This window comes from Cebus imitator, unplaced genomic scaffold (genome assembly GCF_001604975.1).
Source record: "Cebus imitator isolate Cc_AM_T3 unplaced genomic scaffold, Cebus_imitator-1.0 Scaffold83, whole genome shotgun sequence".
Classification (NCBI taxonomy): Eukaryota; Metazoa; Chordata; class Mammalia; order Primates; family Cebidae; genus Cebus; species Cebus imitator.
The window spans coordinates 295,886-316,625 of NW_016107398.1; the positions used below are offsets into that span (position 1 = coordinate 295,886).

A 20,740-nucleotide genomic window follows, 5' to 3' on the forward strand; every position below is an offset into this window, starting at 1 on the left:
GAGGCTCCTTGGGGCCCTGAGTTTTTGGGTGTGATGTAGTTCTAACCTTCTAAGGCTGCCTCTGGCTTTAGGAGGATTTCAGGGATTAATTCCAGGCACTCTGTGAAAAGGGCAAAAATTTACTTCCCCTATGTCCCCACTGAAGCCTGGGAGCAGGCCGGTTACTGGTGTGATTTCCTGACGTGACTGTCACTGGTGGCCTTGAACTCTCAAGTTTGTCCTCCTATAAGAAAGTCAAACTTGGGACCTGGGTAGCCCAGCCATGCTCAGTGACAGAGAAGTTGGCATTTTGGGAAAAGTGTTAAGAAATCTGATGTCTTCACTGCAGAGTCACTTTCTAAGGAGGACAGGTTCAGGCTCCCAAGGACTTGAGGTACGCCAGTTGCACGCATACTTTCTGGAGCCCACCAGGCTCCACAACCTTGCTTTTCGCCTTCATGCAATTGGATATTTCCCCCTCACACCAATTCCTTCACACTCAGCTTAGTACATGTTTCTGCACAGAGATTTTAGGGAGACAGGAGATGCTCTCCCCAAGAAAATGATTCAGTTATATCCACTCTCATTGAGTGAAGTCCTTTTAAAAGGAACTAAATTTTTTTTTTTTTTTGAGAAAGACTGTCACTCTGTCACCCAAGCTGGAGTGCAATGGCACAATCTTGCCTCACTGCAAGCTCCGCCTCCCGGGTTCAAGGGATTCTCCTACCTCAGCCTCCTGAGTAGCTGGGATTACAGGAGTATGCCATTACGCCTGGCTAATTTTTGTATTCTTGGTAGAGATGGGGTTTCACCATGTTGTCCAGGCTGGTCTTGAACTCCTGACCTTGTGATCCTCCCACGTAGGCCTCTCAAAGTGCAGGGATTACAGGTGTGAGCCACTGCGCCCAGCCTGGAGCTAAAACATTTTATTCTATATTTGGAAATAAGGCTTAAATATGTATATTCAGTCTCACTATGCTCTAAATGATTCCAGATTCTTTTTCTTTTTCTTTTTTTTTTTTTTAGTGGAGTCTTGCTCTGTTGCCCAGGCTGGAGTGCAGTGGTGCAATTTCGGCTCACCACAACCACAGCCTCCTGGGTTCAAGAGATTCTCCTGCCTCAGCCTCAAGAGTAGCTCGCATTACAGGTGCCCACCACCACACCTGGCTTATTTTCATATTCTTAGTAGGGATGGGATTTCACCATGTTGGCCAGGCTGGTCTCAAATGCTTGACCTTGTGATCTGCCTGCCTCGGCTTCCCAAAGTACTGGGATTACAGGAGTGAGCCACCACACCTGGCCAATTCTGGATTCTTAAGAAGAAAAGAGAGAGAGACAGACAGAGAGGTAGGGTTGGGGGGTTGGTCAAGGAGTTTCTGTGTAGATGTGTGGAAGAAGAGAGACAGGGAAGGAACTCAGGAGGGAGAGGCTGAGACCTGAAGATGAAGCACAGCTTTGCTGAAGCTGCATTCCTGCCCCTCACATGCCTTCAAACACCCTCAGACTCAGACATACTTCCTCAGACATGGCTGAGAACTCTTAACTGCATCTGTCCCAAATTCTTTAATGTCTGAGGCCACTGAGAGAAAGAAGAGAGGAAGAGTGCCCAGCTGGAGGGAACTTAAAATAAAGGCTCTGACTCTGCCACTGTAGCTTCTTGCTCAGTTCTGCTCCCTGATCTGTCATAGGTCAGCATTAGCCAGTAAGTGGCCTAAGCACGCAAGGGAAGAGGACCCTGCAGGCCAGAACCGAGCTTTCTACAAGAGGAAGGGTTGGCTAGGAGCAGTGACTCACGCCTGGAATCTCAGCACTTTGGTAGCCTGAGGCGAGTGGATTGCTTGAGGTCAGGAGTTCAAGATGAGCCTGGCCAACAAGGCAAAACCCCGTTTCTACTAAAAATACAAAAAGTAGCCAGACGTGGTAGCAGGCACCTGTAATCTCAGTTACTCAAGAGGCTGAGGCAGGAGAATCGCTTGAACCCAGGAGGCAGAGGTTGCAGTGAGCTGAGATGGGCAACAGCTGTCTTAAAAAAAAAAAAAAAAAAAAAAAAAAAAAGGAATGAGTTGAGGGATGTCATCTTGGCTGTTATCTTTATATCTTTATCCTACTTTATCTTCATGGGCATCCAGGTTGCAGGGAATAGGTGGGAGGCATGGGACAGCATGGGCTTTGGATCTCTTTAGGTTAATTCTTCCATCCTTTTCCCTCACTTCCCTCCACTTTCAAACACCACTCACTTCCCTTTGTCTGCCCCTACTTTTCCATCTCTTCCTGTTCTAATTTTCCTTTGCTTTCTCACTTTCTGGGCTTCAGAAGGAATCCCAGAATACCATCTATTTGTGTGTGTGTGTGTGTGTGTGTGTGTGTGTGTGTGTGTGTGTGTGCATATTGTACATTTGTGCATATAGGGTGTGTGTGTGCTTGTACATGTGTATTTGGGGGGCTGTGCTGAGATTTTGGAGCCAGCCTAATGACAGGACATCATTCAGATTACCTGAGCTTTTCTTGTAAAAACACCCTTACCCTGTACATACCCAATTCCTTATTCTTCTCAAGATCTTGTGGAAATGAACACAGCCACCCAAATGAGAATAAGCAAAGGCTGTTTATTCAGAGTTGGCTAAAGATGGCAGGCAACTACCATCACTTGCATTTGGGAGACACTCACAGCAGGCAGGAGAGTGAAAATCTTTACAATGGAAAACAGGGAAGGCTTCAGGGATGCTCTGGTTGCAGACAGCAGCATGGGGAAGCTGTGGGTGGGCATCCTATGTGATGGATTAAGGATGTATATTGACTTTTTTCTGATTGGTCCTAATTTGGAGAAGTGGAAATAAATATTAGGGAACTTTTCAGTTATTAACTCCATAAGAGAGACTTTCAAGCAAGGAAAAAATAAAATAAAATAGGAATAATCAAGTCCTAGCTGTCTGGGGGCAGTTGCTACAGGAGTTGTCTGGCTTCCTGGATTGTTTGCTGTATATGGTAGGTTGGCTTTTCATACTTATGGCTGGAGACTACAGGTCAGAGTTCCAGCTTTATACGTGGTCTGGCCATTGTTCATTTGTGTGGTCAGTCTTTCAGTCCCTGCTTTTGGTCATTCTTTGACTTCTGAGAAGTTTACCAACTCAGGGAAAGCTAGAATTTCAGATATTCACCACTCCTAAATTGTTCGGTCATCTTCATAGTGAACTGTATTGCATGATCTTCTTGATCTTCTATTGTGTCATTATGGCAATCATCTGATGAGAGAGTGGCTGCATAGAAACATTTAAAACTCTGGATAAAATGGAACAGACTAGCATCATGACCACTATCACAAAAACAAGAACAACTGATAGTCTCTCTGAGATGCTTTGGAACCAGCAACTCCAATTGCTTAACCTAGGCCAAGAAGACAAATCCCATAGGCCATGAGGACCTTAGAGATCCAATATTAATAGGTTTTTTTTTTTTTGAAGCAATGTGTGGCTTTCTTTTTTAACCTTGCCTGTGTCCTTGACCTAAGTATCATAAGAAGCATTGGCAATGGTGTAGACACAATTGGAGTGGTCTCTTCTAATTGTGTGGAATTTTGAATCTCTTTTTTGGTTGTGAAACATGAACTCAAAGATTGGTTCCTTGGAGTCTCACTGCTGTATCTATTGTTAACAGATTCTGACAAAGTCTCTTCCTTATAAATGAAGTTCAAAAGCAGTTTTTCTCTGATTTTTCTTCCAGTAGACAAATCCCCTAGGTGAGGATCATGGAGAGGTTGTTTAGGAAGATTTTGTAGGAAGTGGGCCTTCACCTGTTGGTGATAGGACCGGGTACAATAGATGAGTCCCTTGCAGTATTTTGTCATGTCTGCATGGAGTAGGACAGACTCTAGTATTAGAAGTGAAATCTCTAAATGCTTGGACCTTCCAGGTATCAATTCATAGGGTGATAACCTATGTGTCCCCAAGGGAGTGGCCTGTATATCCACAAAGGATAGTGGGTATACTTTTGGGCAAGGGAGCTCAAGGATTTCTGAAATTTTTGCTTATTTTAATTTAAGGATGCCATGGGTCCTTTTAACTTTCCCAGGAACTTGTGGTTGGTAAGGATGGTGTAGTTTTTGAGTAAGAGTTCTTTTACAAACCTTGCCTTAAAGTGTGTGCCTCAGTCACTTGATATAAAAGGTAGGATGCCTCAGGTTGAAAACACAAAATCAAGCTGCTTGTTCATGGCTATAAGGGCTGTAGCTTTTTGGCAAGGAAATTCTTCAACTCATCCTGAAAACAGACATGCAATATCTAAAACATGGTCAAATCCCATGGAGGGTGAAAGCCAGTTAAATGTCTTGTGAAATAAAATTTATGGAAAGCCATTGATTTGGACTAGGCTCCTGCACCAAGCCTCACAGATTAAACCAATACGGTCGTTTAATGATACGTTGTAGCTGAGCTTTGGTTAACTGCAGGAGACTCTGTAACCAATTAAGCTGTAACCAATGGCTGCCTCTGTACCATGCTTCTTTTGTCTCCTATAGATGCTATCAGATTATGTCATTGATTGGAGTTTCTAAGCTTGCTCTGGTTCCAAGGTCTGCCTGATTTTTGAACTGTTTTTGTTTTGTTTGCTCTGTTTTGTTCTGTTCTTCTTTGCTCAAATAAACTCAGCTAAAATGTACACTTGTCTAAGGTTTTATTTCATGTAACAGTCTGAAGGTGTCCAAAGAGGCTTTGGTTTCCAGCCATGTCCCAACTTTACAGTTTTTCCAGAGTTATATTTTTGATAGGTGATACATGACCCCAAAAGTAAGCTCAGTTGTCTTTTCAAAGTTTTCCTACCAAGGTTGACTTAAGATAGTAACTGATTCAGCTGGGCATGGTGGCGTGTGCCTGTAATCCCAGCTTCTCAGGAGGCTGAGACAGGAGAATTGCCTGAACCCAGGAGGCGGAGGTTGCGGTGAGCCGAGATCGCGCCATTGCACTCCAGCCTGGGTAACAAGAGCGAAACTCCATCTCAAAAAAAAAAAAAAAAGATAGTAACTGATTTGTCTATGCCATGATGGGTGTTTCATGGAGAAATCTAGATAACGTAGGAGACGAAATACCTTTCTTATCTGTCTTAAGTTCTAAGGTGGGGCTCTATAAAAGAAGGCAGATTTAAAAGTGAAAGACATATACATTTATTTAGTATAAATTTATCATGGTCCGCAAAGAGGTAACAAGGACTTTGTCCCAAGTTTGCCAGGTTTGGGCATCAGTGCTGTAGTGGCTTTCTCTGCTGCTCCTTGTGAATCATCAGACAGATGTGGTTCACATAGGAAGAATATAGGCAAAAATTTACTCTTTCTCCAGCAGCTCTGGAAAGATGGTGGCCTGGGTGATTTACCACTCCTTCCTCACACCGTCCTTGATTTTATTTGAACAGAGCCCGAGATGCTCCTCCCACCCTTTTCCTCTTGGAAGCCAAACCCCTTTGTAATCTGTATAAGGTCCACACTTCAGCAGCTGAGTGACTGCAGAAGCTTACCTTCCATCACCAAGCTGGAGATAAAGGTAAGCAGCCCAAGAGGTGGTCTCAGGTGATGCTTCTGCTTCAGCTTCAGGGTTGGAGAGGAGGGAACCAGGGCCAGTCCACAGCACTGAGAAAGCTTGGATGGTGCTAGCATTGACAAAATGTGGCCCAGGCAAAATCAGTTGGGGGCAGGCAGGTCAGGGTGGAACGTGCAGGCTGCAGAGCATCCATGGGACTGGAGAAGAAGGAGCCCCCAAGTTGGGGGCTAGCCAGCATTTCTTGTTGAAATACAATGGAATCCTTTATGATGCCAGTGTCAAGCACTGGTCTGAATTCCCTTATGCTGTAAGACAACAAGGCTCTGTCACCCAAGGTCCTGGATGTCGGGGATACAATTTTGCTCATGATTTATTCAAACTGATGTTTTGATAAGCCATTTGAGCACTGGGTACAATGTATTTTGGATCAAAGAAACTCCAGTATTAAAAGATAGTAACTGACAGAATTTTGGGTCACTTCATAGATCACCACCTAGACGGGAGGAAGACCTGCTTTGGAGAGTGGGAATAAAACACTCGTGGAGAAGGGTACACGTGAGTGTCTCATTACACGAAAAACCTCAGGAAGAGGGACAGACGCCTTTCTGGCTGACCTGAAACAGAAACTAAACCAGAGAAGCCATAGGTGGGAGCTGGAGTTCTTTTTTTAAGAGGCCTCTTTTCCTTCTTTCTCCTTTTCCCACTTAGGCTTTTCCAGGAAAGTGAGGCCACCATGGCTCTGGAGAAGTCCCTCGCCCTGCTCCCTCTGCTAGTCCTGGTGCTGCTGGTGCTGGGCTGGGTCCAGCCTTCCCTGGGCAAGGAATCCCGGGCCAAGAAGTTCCAGCGGCAGCACATGGACTCAGACGGTTCCCCCAGCAGCAACCCCACCTACTGCAACGACATGATGAGGCGCCGGAATATGACACAGGGACGGTGCAAACCAGTGAACACCTTTGTGCACGAGCCCCTGGTAGATGTCCAGGATGTCTGCTTCCAGGAAAAGATCACCTGCAAGAACGGGCAGGCCAACTGCTACAAGAGCAGCTCCAGCATGCGCATCACTGACTGCCGCCTGACGAACGGATCCAGGTACCCCAACTGTGCATACCGGACCAGCCAGAAGGAGAGACACATCATTGTGGCCTGTGAAGGGAGCCCGTATGTGCCTGTCCACTTCGATGCTTCTGTGGAGGACTCCACCTAAGGTCAGAGCAGTGAGATACCCCGCCTCCCTCAACCTCTTCATTTCCACAGCTGCCTCTCTCCTCTTCCTTCCCTGCTGTGAAAGAAGTAACTCCAGTTAGGGCTCCTATTCAACACACACATGCTTCCCGCTCCTGGGTCCCACCCCCGCGTGATTTTGGGGGTGAAGAGTGGGTTGTGAGGTGGGCCCCGTGTTAATTCCTCCACTCTTCCTTTCAATAAAACATAGTTGCAAACACCTGATTTGTGACGCAGTTCCATCAGGTACTGTTTCTGGCATCGCTTTTCAGCAAGGGGTAAGAACTATAAATCTGATTAGCTTTGGAGAACGGTGAATGGAGTAATTAAATGCCTTCCCTTCTGACTCAGCTTTTAGGGGCTTGAGAAAACTCCTTTCCTTGTAGATTCCTTGATACCAAACACGAAACTGTTAAGCGTGGGCTTTTTTAGACAAAAGGGAGCTAAAGCCTGGGACACTGCCATGAAGGGTGAACTGACAGAGGGGAGGGGTGAAGCTCAAACAAGATGATTCTCTGGCACAGAAGGAAGGTAAGTGCAACCTAAGAAAGATCCTGCTTAGCCTCAGGGTGGGGAAGAGGAATCAATGAAACTATGATCCTAAATTTCTATTTTCATTTTTTGTTTGAGTGAGCTATTACTAAATCAGAAAAATGGGCACCTCTTAGTTGAAAAGTCAGAACTTTACATTGTAGAGCTGGAAGTGACTTTGGAGAACATGGAATTGAGGGATAGCAAGTAGATTTCAGTTTGCGTACCAACTCTAATTGGAAGTGCTGATCAGGCAGCGTGGCTCACACATATAATCCTAGCACTTTTGGTGAGATAGGTGGCTCACCTGAGGTCAGGAGTTTGAGACCAGCCTGGCCAGCATGGTGAAACCCCGTTTATACTCAAAATACAAAAATCAGCAGGGCGTGGTGGCAGGCACCTGTAATTTCAACTACTAGGGAGGCTGAGGCAGGAAAATCACTTGAACCTGGGAGGCAGAGGTTGCAGTGAGCTGAGATGGTGCTGCTTCACTCCAGCCTCGGCAACAAGAGCAAAACTCTATCTCAAAAAAAAAGGAAGTGCCTACCCAAAACACTGTAGAAAAAGATTCTGGTCAGTGATGTGGTTGAATAATAGCCTCTATTGAAGGCATGAGAGGGGGAAGGGTGCATGTGTAACACATTTGCCATCCCTGACCAAATGTAACTCTTGCCTTTCAAGTGACTTGTGCATGGCCTATTGCTAGTTAGCGGCACAGCTGGGACAAGACCCCAGGTTTCCTGACTTCTTAGTCATTGTTGTAACTCAGGAAGAAAGCTCCCCTCCTTCACTAAGTGCAGTGGAGCAGTAGCTCTCTCCTGGATCTTGCTAGTTGGCTCCCAGTGTACTTAGCCTGTGAATCCACTCCATTCTGGACAATCCTTCCTGACAGCCACTGAAAGACTACCTTTGGCATCTGTCAACACTTAATCATTACATTTGATCCCCTGTTTACAGTTGTATCTGGCTCTAGATAAGGTCACAGAACTAGAGAAAGGCCCTATTTTCGGCCAACATGTCTAGTTCTGTTCTTGTCTTCATATACTACATTTATAGTTGTTGGTAGAGGCTGCGATTTTCTAATGTAGAGTAACTCCTCAGCCCTGGGGGCTCTGCATAAGGAAGAAAACCTACAGGCGAGAAGGTCCATTCCCACACTTCTGTGGCAATGAGGGTCTCACTCCTTACTAGTAGTGAGAATGGAGGACAAAAAAAAAGAGGAAACTTCAAGTTTCTAAATATGTCTCCCTTAATCAATTTTTTTTCTTAACTTTATCTCACCTTTGTTCTGAGCCCCAAAGCTTCCCAGTTTTCCTCCCCCTAATCTTATGAGAACATTCAGTGAAGCTTTTACAAACACTCACTTGGAGTTTTGCTTCCTCTATATCTGCACATTCACCAGCTCTGGCTTCTGGCTCCTCTCACCTTCCCTGCCACAGGACTCCTGGGGCCCCTCATCTGGGGCAGAAAGCAGGAAGTGAAGATGAAGTGTCCAGGTGTAGCCCTGCATAGCCAGGGAAACTCTAGGGAGGCACAGTGCCCTGAATAGGAGGGCAGAGGGAGAAGAAACCACTCTAGGTCCTTGAGAGGACCAGGCACAATCAAGAAGGGAAGCACCACAGCCACCTGGGGGCACATAAGACATCTCTGACCTGTGGAGAGGCCATTGTTACCCCATAAATAAAGGATTCTAGGAGATGAACTCCAGCAGGTGAATCTGTTGTTGTTTTTTTTTTTTTTTGGAGATGGAGTTTTTGCTCTTGTTGCCCAGGCTGGAGTGTGTGGCTCAATCTCAGCTCACCACAATGTCTGCCTCCCAGGTACAAGTGATTCTCTTGCCTCAGCCTCCCGAGTAGCTGGGATTACAGGCATGCACCACCACGCCTGGCTAATTTTGTATTTTTAGTAGAGACGGGGTTTCTCCATGTTGGTCAGGCTGGTCTTGAACTCCCAACCTCAGGTGATCCGCTTGCCTCGGCCTCCCAAAGTGCTGGGATTACAGGGGCGTGCCACTTGCACCCAACCTGACCCCAGTGTTTTTTTAATTTTATTTATTTGAAAATATTAAGTAAATGAAACACTTAATATTTATTTCTTTTGCATGCCACTAGTGCATTGTATTTACCTGCATTTTTAAAAGTAATTAATCTCATTAAAAATGAAGTGAGCTCATGAGAGACAGCAAGGGAAAAACTTGACAAAATCTGTCAAGTATGAAGAGCTCCCGAAGGATCCTCATCCCCACGAGCTTCTGCTTCTCCTCCTTGTGAGGCTCTTTGGCTCTGCCATTGCCATCCCCACACCTGGGTTTTTGTGGGGTTTTTTTGCAATCTTGCCTCAAAGGTGGACAAACACTTTCTTGTGTGTATTAGCACTGTCTAGATAAGATGGCATTTTCAAAAATAACTTTACAAATTAAAAAGATGAGGAAGTATTTACAGTATCAAAAAATCAATAAAATCAGTTTGAGATTGTGTTATTTCTTTTCAGATGGAATTAATTACAATATTAGTTTTAACCAACATGACTAGGTCTGTCCTTGTCTTTCTATACTACATTTAGTAGTATACCTAACTCACTAAGAAAGCTATAAAAGTGGTTTTAATATTTTTACTGGTCCCACATCCTCCAGTCTTAAACTTTCCTCTATTCCTCAAGAGTACATTGTTATTCAAATCCTGTTTCCACACTGTGTGGTTAAAAAAAAAAAAGTATTGGCTGGGCACCGTGGCTCATGCCTGTAATCTCAGCACTTTGGGAGGCCGAGGCGGCGGATCACGAGGTCAAGAGATCGAGAGCATCCTGGCGAACATAGGGAAACCCCGTCTCTACTAAAATATAAAAATTAGCTGGGCGTGGTGGCGCGTGCCTGTAGTCCCAGCTACTTGGGATGCTGAGGCAAGAGAATTGCTTGAACTCGGGAGGTGGAGGTTGCAGTGAGCCGAGATCGCGCCACTGCACTCCAGCCTGGTGACAGAGCAAGACTCTGTCCCAAAAAAAAAAAAAAAAAAAAAAAGAAGAGTATTGAATTGTCTATCTAGCCCATCTTCTCTGGGAACCATGAGATCTCTAACCGGGGCTAACGCTCCTGGAATCAGTCCTGGCCCCAAGACAACACTACAGACATGAGTCCTGAAGCTCCTCAGGGCTTCGTGTGTGGGAGGAAGGGTTGAGGGTAGGAGAAAGTCCCAAAGGAGAGAAACAGAACGGAGCTCATGAGGATCTCAGTCCAGGCACTGCCAGCCTGGACTGACTGCAGCTACTCATGGGAGACTTAGAAAATGTTGAGAAGGGTATTTCAAGATGCAAGGGGGTGCCTAAGGAACAGGCGAGGCCAGAGATCCCATTTGCCCAGTCCTAAGGGCAATTCTCTCTAACCCGCTCTTCTGCATGATCTACAAGAAAGGCTCCTGGAAGCTATTTTTTGCAATGTGGCTCTGTTCGATTGGTCATGTCTAATCTATATGATCAGCCAGAATCCCTAAAAAAATAAATAATATTTAAGAGAAAATTAGAAAGTAAGATAAAAATAGATGTCTACTTACTGTGTGAAAAAGAAAAGCAGAAGAAATGAGTATTGTTCTGTAGAACAAGACTGAAACAGTGTACAAAAAGGAATATTAATAGAAGAAGACAGGGGAGGGCCAAATATATATGTTTTTTAGTCCTGATTCCATTACTTTCCTGAGGCCCCAGTTCAAAATTCTCAGCCTGCCAGATGTCTTCCCTCCTACTGAATTCTAGCCACCTGCCTCAGACACAGCCAAAGGACAAGATCCATTTAATAGTCTAGAAGACCACAAGTCAACACATTTTTTCCTATAAAGGATTCATCCACAAAAGTATTTACTTTGTTATTGTAAATAAAAATATGTGACCGAGATTGCGCCACATAGTTCTTTGTCACTTCCTCTTCTTCTTCCCCTTTCTTCTCTTACCTCACCCTCTCTCCCCTTTCCTTCCTCCTGTTCTTTCCCCTCCTCTTCTTCCTCATTCGTATTCTCCCCCTAAAAAAATAAAAACTTGCCAGGCATAGAGGCTCATGCCTGTAATCCCAGCACTTTGGGAGGCCGAGTGGGGTCAATCACCTGAGGTCAGGAGTTTGAGACCAGCCTGACCAAAATGGTGAAACCCCATCTGTACTAAAAATACAAAAATGAGCTGGGTATGGTGGTGGGTGCCTGTAATCCCAGCTACTCAGGAGGCTGAGGCAGGAGAATCACTTGAACCCAGGAGGCAGAGGTTGCAGCGAGCTGAGATTGTGCCATTGCACTCCACCCTGGCAACAACGAGACTCTTTGTCAAAAAACTTTTTTTTTTTTAATAATAAATAACAATGCATAAGCAATTGGGTTGTTTGGCTTTACTAGGTTAACTTTAAGAATCTCTGACAATTTCCAGGTAATGTTCATACGGTATATAAATTCATTCAACCCCTTTCCTTTCAGAAAGTATACTTTCCTATACTTGTTCATACCAAACATGAGCACAGATTCTCCCCGCCATCCCACCACACTTTAAACTTGAAGTCTCTGAGACAATAAAATGTAAATGCAGCACAGCTTAAAGCTGAATACAATTGAAAGCTGCTTTGAGTCAGAGCACTCAAATACTACTATAGGATTCCCTCTATATGTTACCCACCTTCCTAGGTGTCATATTGCCCTGGCCTGCTAATGTCTTCTCAATGGGAGGGCCCTTGATCAGTCATCACCCTGGATTCCAGGCTCCTGAAACCTTATGTTCCATTCGTGGTTCCTAAGATATGATATAAATGTGTGGCATAAGGGAAGGTGAGCTGAGTTAGCACATCTATTAAACTAATAGTCTGGTTTGGAAGGAATCATTTTGCAGCACGGGTAATTAATACACTTCAATATGTAGCTTTTCCAAACGTCATTGTCTTTGGCAGCTACTTAAAGACTCATCACTCTACAAAGCACTTGCACTTAGGATTTACACCTGGCTGCTAGCCCAATAACTCTAGAGGTTGACAAGGAAACTGAAGTTCCCTCTGTGAAGGTGACTTAGTTCAGGTTCTGTTCCGAGACCCCAATATTTCTGTGATATTTCAGTATTGACATAGGACTAGAATGTTTTTAGTTTTCTAGTGCTTTTTTCTTTATTTTTCTTTTCTTTCTTTTTTTTTTTTTTTTTTTTTTTTTTTTTTTTTTTGAGACAGAGTTTAACTCTGTCGCCCAGGCTGGAATGCAGTGGCGCAATCTCGGCTCACTGCAGCCTCTGCCTCCCAGGTTCAAGCAATTCTCTTGCCTCAGGCTCCTGATTAGCTGGGATTACAGGCTCCTTCCACTACCTGCAGCTAATTTTTTGTATTTTTTAGTAGAGATGGGATTTCACCACATTGGCCAGGCTGGTCTCAAACTCCTGGCCTCAAGTCATCACCTGCCTCGGCCTCCCAATGTGCTGGGATTACAGGTGTGAGCCACCATGTCCAGCTTCCTATCCTCGTGCATTTCTCTCTCTCTCTCTCTTTTTGTTTTAGAGACTGGAGTCTTGCTGTGTTGCCCAGGCTGGAGTACAGTGGCATAATCTTGGCTCAGTGCAACCTCTGCCTCCTGGATTCAAGCAATTCTCCTCCCTCAGCCTTTTTTTTCTCCTTCCAATCCATTCTGTGCCAGCTACAGGCACTGCCACCATGCCTGGCTAATTTTTTTGTATCTTTAGTAGAGACGGAGTTTAACCGTGTTGGCCAGGCTGGTCTTGAACTCCTGACCTCAGGTGAGCTGCCCACCTCAGCCTCTCATAGCGCTGGGATTACAGGTGTGAGGCACCAAGGCCTACTGCTTTTTTCTTGATCAATGTTTTCTATTTGTCCATTCCAATAGATAATAGGAGGATTGACTCTAAGACTACTACAGTGGATTATTATCCCTACTACTACTACTACTACTATTATCTTACATTTAAAACATTACCTGATTAAAAATAGAAACAAATAAAAAAGATATGGGATCCTTCAGTTGCCAGTGTTTGAATCTATGTGTGAAAGTATCATCAACTATCGTTGAGATATCAGTACTACCTCCAATTAAATACAGACAATGGTTTCCAAAATATATATATAAAGTCATGAGCAGTATATGCCATATATGCTGAATTGAAGAAATGCTACAAAATCCCAAACACTCTCCTTTCTTGTGGGGAAGGAAATGGTAGAGGCCCCAGGGAGGCCTCAAAAGTTTTCTAGTGACAAAAAACAGTATTCCTTTTAATACAGTAGACAATGCTTTGAAAGGGGATCTCAAACACACACACTCTTCACAATGCAGCAGGAAGTGGTTTTATTGCTGTGAACACAGGGCAATAAAGCTTGGCAAAAGTTGCAGGGTTAGAAAGCTGAATCTTTCTTTGCTCTCTTCCCTCTTCCCTTTTCTCAAAACATACAGAGCTATAAAGCACAAAATAGTCTTATTTCTTTTTGTCTCAACTCTGGTCTGGTATCCTAGGCACTCTCATTCTCCCAACAACTTTCTTCTTTCTTCTGCAGGAACAAGGAAATCAACAAAAGAAAGGAAAAAGTGGATGCAATTGTAACAGAAGTTATGTCAAATGAAAGGAAAAGCAATGGATGCCCTAGACAATACTATCTAAGTGTACAGGAACCAAGTTGTAGGGGGGATCGCTTTTCTGAGGGGGGTCACAGGCAACGATGAAGAGTTTGTATAGGGCAGCAGCACTATAGCGGCACTGGGGATACTTTCCTGAAGTGAGTCTGCAGTCAGTCATGTTGACAGGCTTTAAGCTCTGGTGGCAGTTGTGGTAACCATTTTTGCAGGTGATGCTGAGCAAATCACAGACAGCAGCCACATTCTGGAAAGAGTCATGCAGAAAGGTATTTTGAGGCTTACAGTGCTGGGTATAATTGTTGATGCCGCTCATTGCCCTGTTGCATTGGAGAGGACTTGGCCGTATATGCTGAATTTCAAACCAATGAGCCTTGGTGAGATGCTTAGGTATAGCATGAAGTGGACACACTTGTCCCCATAGAACCAGCAGCAATAAAAGAAGAGGAAAGTGTAGTGCCATCTTTTCTGTGTAGAAAGAGAGAAGATAATTATGGTAGAAAAAACAGTAAGAATAAACTTTTTAATCATAACTATTTAGATTTTTCTTTTGCCTTTTAAGATTTTATAGCTCCCTTTTAAAAACCATCTTCTTTTTCAGAGTCTCATAATTCTATGAAGAACCTGAAGCCCAGGAAAGAGAAATATGACCTTCTCCTTTGATTGGCATATCCCATTTTCTTTCACCTGTACTCATGCATTTGATGGCTCTCATACCAGAAACAGTTTCTTCCCTTTTCCCTCCTGAAATATTTACGCTCTATCTGACCACTACCCCCAAGCCATCTTTATTGCTCTACTCACTCCAGCCCTGAGGCCTCCTTTCTTACCTGGTCTCAGTGTTGGGGCTCCTGCTGAGAACAGAGTCTGTGATTAGTCCGAAGCTCAGAGGCTGTTGTCTGCCTTTCTTCTCTAACCCTTCCAGCACTGTGTGTGTAGGGAAGGGGAAGAAATATTCTGAGTTTTCAGAAAGAGAATCCTAAGGCTTGGCAGATTAACTTCTTGTGCAGAGTTTGGATTAAACTCTTAGACTTTCATATTGTTCTTTAAAACAGTGTCATTATAATGTGTATACAGGAAGGGTAAGCCCGCTTAAAGAAACAACATGACTGAAAACTCACAGTTTTGAGGAATTGATCACTTCCTGATATGGGTTGAGTGTTTCCTGCCCTATCTGAGGCTTCAGTTTTCTTTTTTTTTTTTTTTTTTTTAAGCTTTATGATTTTCTGTTTCATAAGAGAAAATGTATCGAATAAGTCTGATACAATACCTGCCACATACTTAGTAATGTTGTGAGTTCTTACAACAGATGTGAATGAATTATTCATTTATGCATATACTTATTGGGCCAGGTACTGGGCTACAAAAATTCAGGAGCTTATGATTTAGTGAAAGAGACTAGAGATAGTCAGGTAAGTATATAGACAAGTAGATTATATTAATATAAATAGCACTTACTGTGTGATAGAGGACACTACAAGAGACTATGGGAAGATAGTAGAGGGGAAGGATCACTGGAAGGCACAATACCTGAACTTAATTTTGAGGAATAATTAGAAGTTAGATAAAGAGAGTGTTAAGGGCCTCCCAAAGAGGTAACTGTGTATCAAAAGATCTGTAAGACTGAAGGAGAAAGACAAATTTAAGGTATTTGCCTGTTAAATCTGTTCTTACCTTTTCACTGGTACTGCAACACCCTTATTCAGAAATTCATTGTCTCATGGAGGGCTCACATAAAAGCCTCCCCCATGGACTTCTTTTCTTGTTTTTTTTCTCCTTCCAATCCACTCTACACATAACTTCCAGATTACTCTTTCTTGAGCAAGATATCATAGTATGACACTCTTGTTGCATGCTTTTATGGTTCCAAATGTCTTCAGAATAAACATGAGGTCTGTTTATAGCAAGGTTGCAGGATACAAGATTAATATACAAAAATCAGTTCCTTTCTTATATGCCAGCAATGAACAATTGCAATTTGTTATTTAAAACACAATATCATTTATATATTGCACCAAAGAAAGTGAAATACTCAGGTATAAATCGAATACATTATATAAAATTGGTATGAAGAAACATTTAAAACTCTAATGAAAGAAATTGAAGAAGCATAGATATTCCATATACACGAGTAGGAAGACTCAATATGTTAAGATGTCAGTTCCTTTTGACTTGATCTATAGATTCAGCACAATCCCAATCAATATTCCAGCACATTATTTTGTGGTAGTGACAAACTAACTCTGAAGTTTATATAAAGGTAAAAGATCTGGAATAGTCAACACAATGTTAAAAAAGAAGAGCAAAGTAAGAAGACTGACATGACCCAACTTCAAAGCTTACTATAAAACTACAGTAATTAAGACAGTGTGGTATTGGTGAAAAATAGACAAATACATCAACAGAACTGAGTAGAAAGCCCAGAGATAGACCCACACAAATATAGTGAATTGACCTTTGACAAAGGATCAATTTTTGAGAAAAGGTAGTCTTTTCAACAAATAGTAGTAGAACTGCATGTCCACATGCAAAAAAAACAATAAATGTTTCCATAGATCTAGACTTCATACCTTTTCATAAACCTAGACTTTCCACCTTTCACAAATATTAATTCAAAATGGACCATAGACCTAATGCAAAATGCAAAACTATAAAAATTCTAGAAAATAACACAGGATAATATCTAGGCAACCTTGAGTTTGGCAATGATTTTTTAGATATAATACCAAAAGCACAATCCATGAAAGAAAAATATTGATAAGTGGAACTTCATTAAAATTAAAAACTTCTGCTCTGCAACAGATACTATTAAGAGAATAAAAAGACAAGCCAGAGACTGAGAGAAGATATTTGCAAAAGATATATCTGTTAAAGGAACATTATCCAAAATATACAAAGAACTGAAAAAACCTCAACCGTAAGAAAACCAACAACCTGGTTGAAAAATAGTCAAAACATCTGAATTGGTATGGAGCAGACAATTTTTCCCCTCCCTCTGAAGGTTCAAATCTTCTGAAAGGAACTGACAATGGAGAGATTAACAGGAGAAAAAGTCATACAAATTTATTATTGTGCGTAATCATGGGAACCACACAAATTATGAGACTCAAAGAAAGACTGAATAGTTAAAATTCATATGCCTTCTTCATAGGGGAGAGGGACATGGGGAAAATGTAGGCAATTTTGGAGTTTTAAATTTTTTTTAGGGAATTGGCCCCAAAGAGTAGATAATAGTTCATAAATGAGTCTCTTTGAAAGCTGAATAGAAGGGTGATAAGTTATGGGAAATTGAAGGGTAGAACTCCACTATGAACAAAGATTGTCTTATTAAACAGATAAAGTCTCTTAGGTACTCCTTTAGAGCTGTTCCTGGAAGAACAGATGAAAGTCTATCTGAGTGTGGTGTGGACTTTTAGTCTCTTTTCTGGTGACTCATATTTCCTGTTTATCTGATAAGATTCCTAGAAAGGGGGGTCTTAAGACAATTGCTTTTCTGGGAAGAAGTTTTCCTTACCCAGACAAGGGAACTCCCAGAGAGCGCGCCTCTCTGCATTTGATGGGGAGGAATGAGAGATTAGAAAATGTTTGGTTTCGAGGCAGCTTCTAAGAACTTCTAGTTTTCTTTAATTCAAAAGTGCTCAGAATACCAATGCATCATAATTTGTAGCATGATTCTCTGCACCCCAACACTTCACCAAAGAAGATATACAGATGGCAGATGGGCCATAAAGAGATGCTCAGTATCTGATTGTTTGGAGAAAAACTTTTCCTCTCTCATTTTAGGTTTTAAATGTGGTGGTAAAGGAGCTTGTAAAATAGAAAAAGATTAACAGGAGAAAATTCAAAGTTTATTTACACATGCACACAGGAGTATTACATAATGAGTAACTTGCTGAATAACCAGAGGTAAAGTTTATATACCAACTTTAAAAAAAAAAAAAGTATTTTTGGCCAGGCGAGCTGGCTCATACCTGTAACCCCAGCCCTTTAGGAAGCCGAGGTGGGCAGATCACCTGAGGTCAGGAGTTTGAGACCAACCTGGTCAACATGGTAAAAACCCCATCTCTACTAGAAATACAAAATTTAGCAGGGTGTAATCCCAACTACTCGGGAGGCTGAGGTAGGAGAATCACTTGAATCCAGAAGGTGGAGGTTGCAGTGAGACAAGATCGCGCCACCACACTCCAGCCTGGGCAACAAGAGCGAAACTCTGTCTCAAAATAAAATAAAATAAAATAAAAGATTTTTGGTGGGGCTTCAAAAGGAAAATATGTAAGGATCTAATAAGTTTTTGATGATAGTAGAAATAGTTAAATTGATTATCCTGGCTGGAAGATTCCCTGTATGGAGGTTTATGGCAGCTAAATTTATACTTCCCAGTGCTAAGGGGCTGTCTGCTTTCAAACAAGAAAATACCATGGAAGGGGATCATTGGCAGCTGAATTTTTAGGAGGACTTGGTTAAGTTTAGATGGTGTTTCTTTCTGCATCTTCTGTCTGTTCAGAAATTTTCAGTTTAAAATAATTTTTATGCTACTATAATCATAACACGCTTGTTACTTGATGCACAGCAAATGGATATACTAAGACAACAGGGATTGAAACAGAGAAGAATTTAATATTCATGGGGCAGCCAAATGAGTAAATGGGCGGTAAGCTAAAATTTACCTCCCTCAAAGGTTTGGGGATAGGGTTTTTGAGGAGTCTGGACAAGGGCTAAAGTGTGAAGATTTCTGATTCATCAATAAGTGAGGGGGTGAAGTGGGACAGGGAAATGAAGAAACTCAGCATTCTTGTGCCAAGCCAGTTCCTTGGTAGGGGTCTTCAGACCAGTTCGCATTAGCTGTTGCCCTGGAATTCAGAATCAGAGAAACACCTTCAGCAATTTTTTTTTTTTGAGACCAAGTCTCCCTCTGTCACCCAGGCTGGAATGCAATGGCACGATCTTGGCTCACCACAACCTCCGCCTCCCGGGCTCAAGCGATTCTCCTGCCTCAGCCTCCCGAGTAGCTGGGACTACAGGTACAGACCACCATGCCTGGCTAATTTTTGTATTTTTAGGAGAGATAGTGTTTCACCACTGTGTTGGCCAGGCTGGTCTCCTCTTGACCTCGTGGTCTTCCCGCCTCTGCCTCCCAAAGTGCTGGGATTATAGGCATGAGCCACTGTGCCTGGCCACCTTAAGCAATTCTTAAAGCAAAAAGGTTTCATGATTCTAGTATCAGAGATTCTTCCTATAGGAACAATTGGGGAGCAGGTGATCAGCATGCTACTTGGGAAGTTAGCAGCTACAGGGAAGTGGGTTAAAGTGCTCCAGCATACTATGATTAATGTGTAATTCTGCCTAGAGCCTGGCTTGCAACACTTCATAATCCTGCAAGGGCAGTTTTGTCGTATTGGTGGGCTGTAAATCCCTTCAATCTGTCATTAGAAAACTAAAAATTAAAACAATGAGATAATAGTACACATCTACTTGAATGACTAAAATGCAGTGAAAACTGACACCATCAAAGCTGGTAAGGATGCAGAGCAGCAAAAATGCTAATTGACAGGACTTTGAATCTGGAGGCATATTTTGGGTAACATATTTTTGTTTCCTATGGGAGTTCAGTTAGGCTAGCTTAGATCTTATAACCTTCGCTTGGCTCAGTAGACAGGACTGCAGACCTTAGTGAACAGCCTCACCAATACTGCACACAAAAGAGGAAGGGTAGATACCTAAGAGGAGTCAATATGCAGCTATTCAAATAAGGAGTGGATACCAGGAAAACCAGAGAAACAACACAAAGTTATTATACTAATTGCACTTAAATCTACTTTCCTCCTATACTGTTTTGATTAACCATCTGCTAACTCTTTAATAAAAGCAAGCTTTAAAGAGTTACTTAAATGACGTATTTGTGAGAACCTAGTATAGGAGACCAGAATATGCCACCCCAAAATATGCTTCTGTAGTATAAACATTATTTTGAACTGCTTATTTTGAGAAACAGTATACACAAGACAAGCCCTGAAAAAAGAGTGCACTTTACCCTTTTGTAAGATAAATTTGTGTTTATAAGGGAAACCTTCATTTTTAAGGATGTCTCTCTCTCTCTCTCTCTCTCTCTCTGTCTCTCTGTACCAGAAAGAGAAAGGTGACTCTAAATCACAGGAAACCCTCATCAGTGGAGAAGGTACTGACTTAAATCTGCATGAGGAATCTTTCCCTTGTTTACTATACTTTTCCTGGTCATCTCCCTGTAGGTCACTCACCCACATGCTTCTTCCGTTGCTTTAGCTGAAGGCATTTAAGCCCAAGTGCTGGCCTCCTCTTTGAGTTGCTTTCTGAGTTTCTCCCATGTATACATGAGATGCACGTTACTAAACTTCCGATTTTCTCTTGTTAATCTGACTTTTGTTACAGTGGCCCCAAGAACCAAAAGGGTAGAAGGAAAATATTTTTCCTCCCCTACATACATTTTGAAGAGCATTTGTCAACTGAGAGAAACAGTCAGTATTGTTTCTTCTCATATGCATATCGAACCTACATGCAGAGCTGCTGGTTTAATACTAGTGTCTTCTGAGTTTGGTTGGTAGAGATCATCATCCCCAAGTGTCTGCTCGTTCCCAGGTGCACTCAAAAATTGCAAAGCTGAGGAACTGCATTTGGAACATGATGACCAATCTAGATATACTAGCTACTCATTGAGGCCAGAGTTCTAGGAAAGTGTGCAGTCACTTAATAAATAATGTTGACACTTTGGTCTTTTCTTTAATTGTTTCAAGGCCAGAGTCATTTCATATTGCAGGAGTCTGAAGAACACAAGGTACTTCAATGTTTAGCATTTTCCCTGCCCATACTGCTCTAGGCAAAATTGCATGATGTAAACATTTCTTACTTTGCGTCTTACTTCTGCAA

At 42.5% G+C, this 20,740-nt stretch overlaps 2 protein-coding genes and 1 long non-coding RNA gene across 6 annotated transcripts; 1 reads left to right on the forward strand and 2 right to left on the reverse strand.

Moving 5' to 3' along the window:
- Positions 1-2,565: 2,565 nt before the first annotated feature.
- Positions 2,566-3,411, reverse strand: LOC108308175. The gene is made up of 2 exons (XR_001826818.2): positions 3,138-3,411; positions 2,566-2,793 (listed from the first exon to the last, which is right to left on the reverse strand). It is a non-coding gene; the product is annotated as an uncharacterized LOC108308175 (long non-coding RNA).
- A 1,738-nt stretch (positions 3,412-5,149) lies between these two features.
- Positions 5,150-6,950, forward strand: RNASE1 (ribonuclease A family member 1, pancreatic). 4 transcript variants are annotated; one of them, XM_017533893.2, is made up of 2 exons: positions 5,150-5,507; positions 6,213-6,950. In XM_017533893.2, the coding sequence occupies exon 2, from the start codon at positions 6,238-6,240 to the stop codon at positions 6,706-6,708; it is 471 nt and encodes a 156-aa protein (XP_017389382.1). In that variant the 5' UTR covers positions 5,150-5,507; positions 6,213-6,237; the 3' UTR covers positions 6,709-6,950. The 4 variants fall into 4 exon arrangements, with proteins under 4 accessions (XP_017389382.1, XP_017389379.1, XP_017389381.1 ...); XM_017533890.2 differs by having other exon boundaries at positions 5,154-5,503; positions 6,205-6,950; XM_017533892.2 differs by lacking the exon at positions 5,150-5,507 and adding an exon at positions 5,595-6,059.
- Positions 6,951-13,536: 6,586 nt separating this feature from the next.
- On the reverse strand, positions 13,537-14,961 carry RNASE6 (ribonuclease A family member k6). The gene is made up of 2 exons (XM_017533895.2): positions 14,671-14,961; positions 13,537-14,308 (listed from the first exon to the last, which is right to left on the reverse strand). The coding sequence occupies exon 2, from the start codon at positions 14,301-14,303 to the stop codon at positions 13,851-13,853; it is 453 nt and encodes a 150-aa protein (XP_017389384.1). The 5' UTR covers positions 14,304-14,308; positions 14,671-14,961; the 3' UTR covers positions 13,537-13,850.
- Positions 14,962-20,740: the final 5,779 nt, after the last annotated feature.

Bases quoted from the DNA above. Each gene is read 5' to 3' on its own strand.
- RNASE6 (XM_017533895.2), bottom strand. From the start codon at position 14,303: ATGGCACTACACTTTCCTCTTCTTTTATTGCTGCTGGTTCTATGGGGA.
- RNASE1 (XM_017533893.2), top strand. From the start codon at position 6,238: ATGGCTCTGGAGAAGTCCCTCGCCCTGCTCCCTCTGCTAGTCCTGGTG.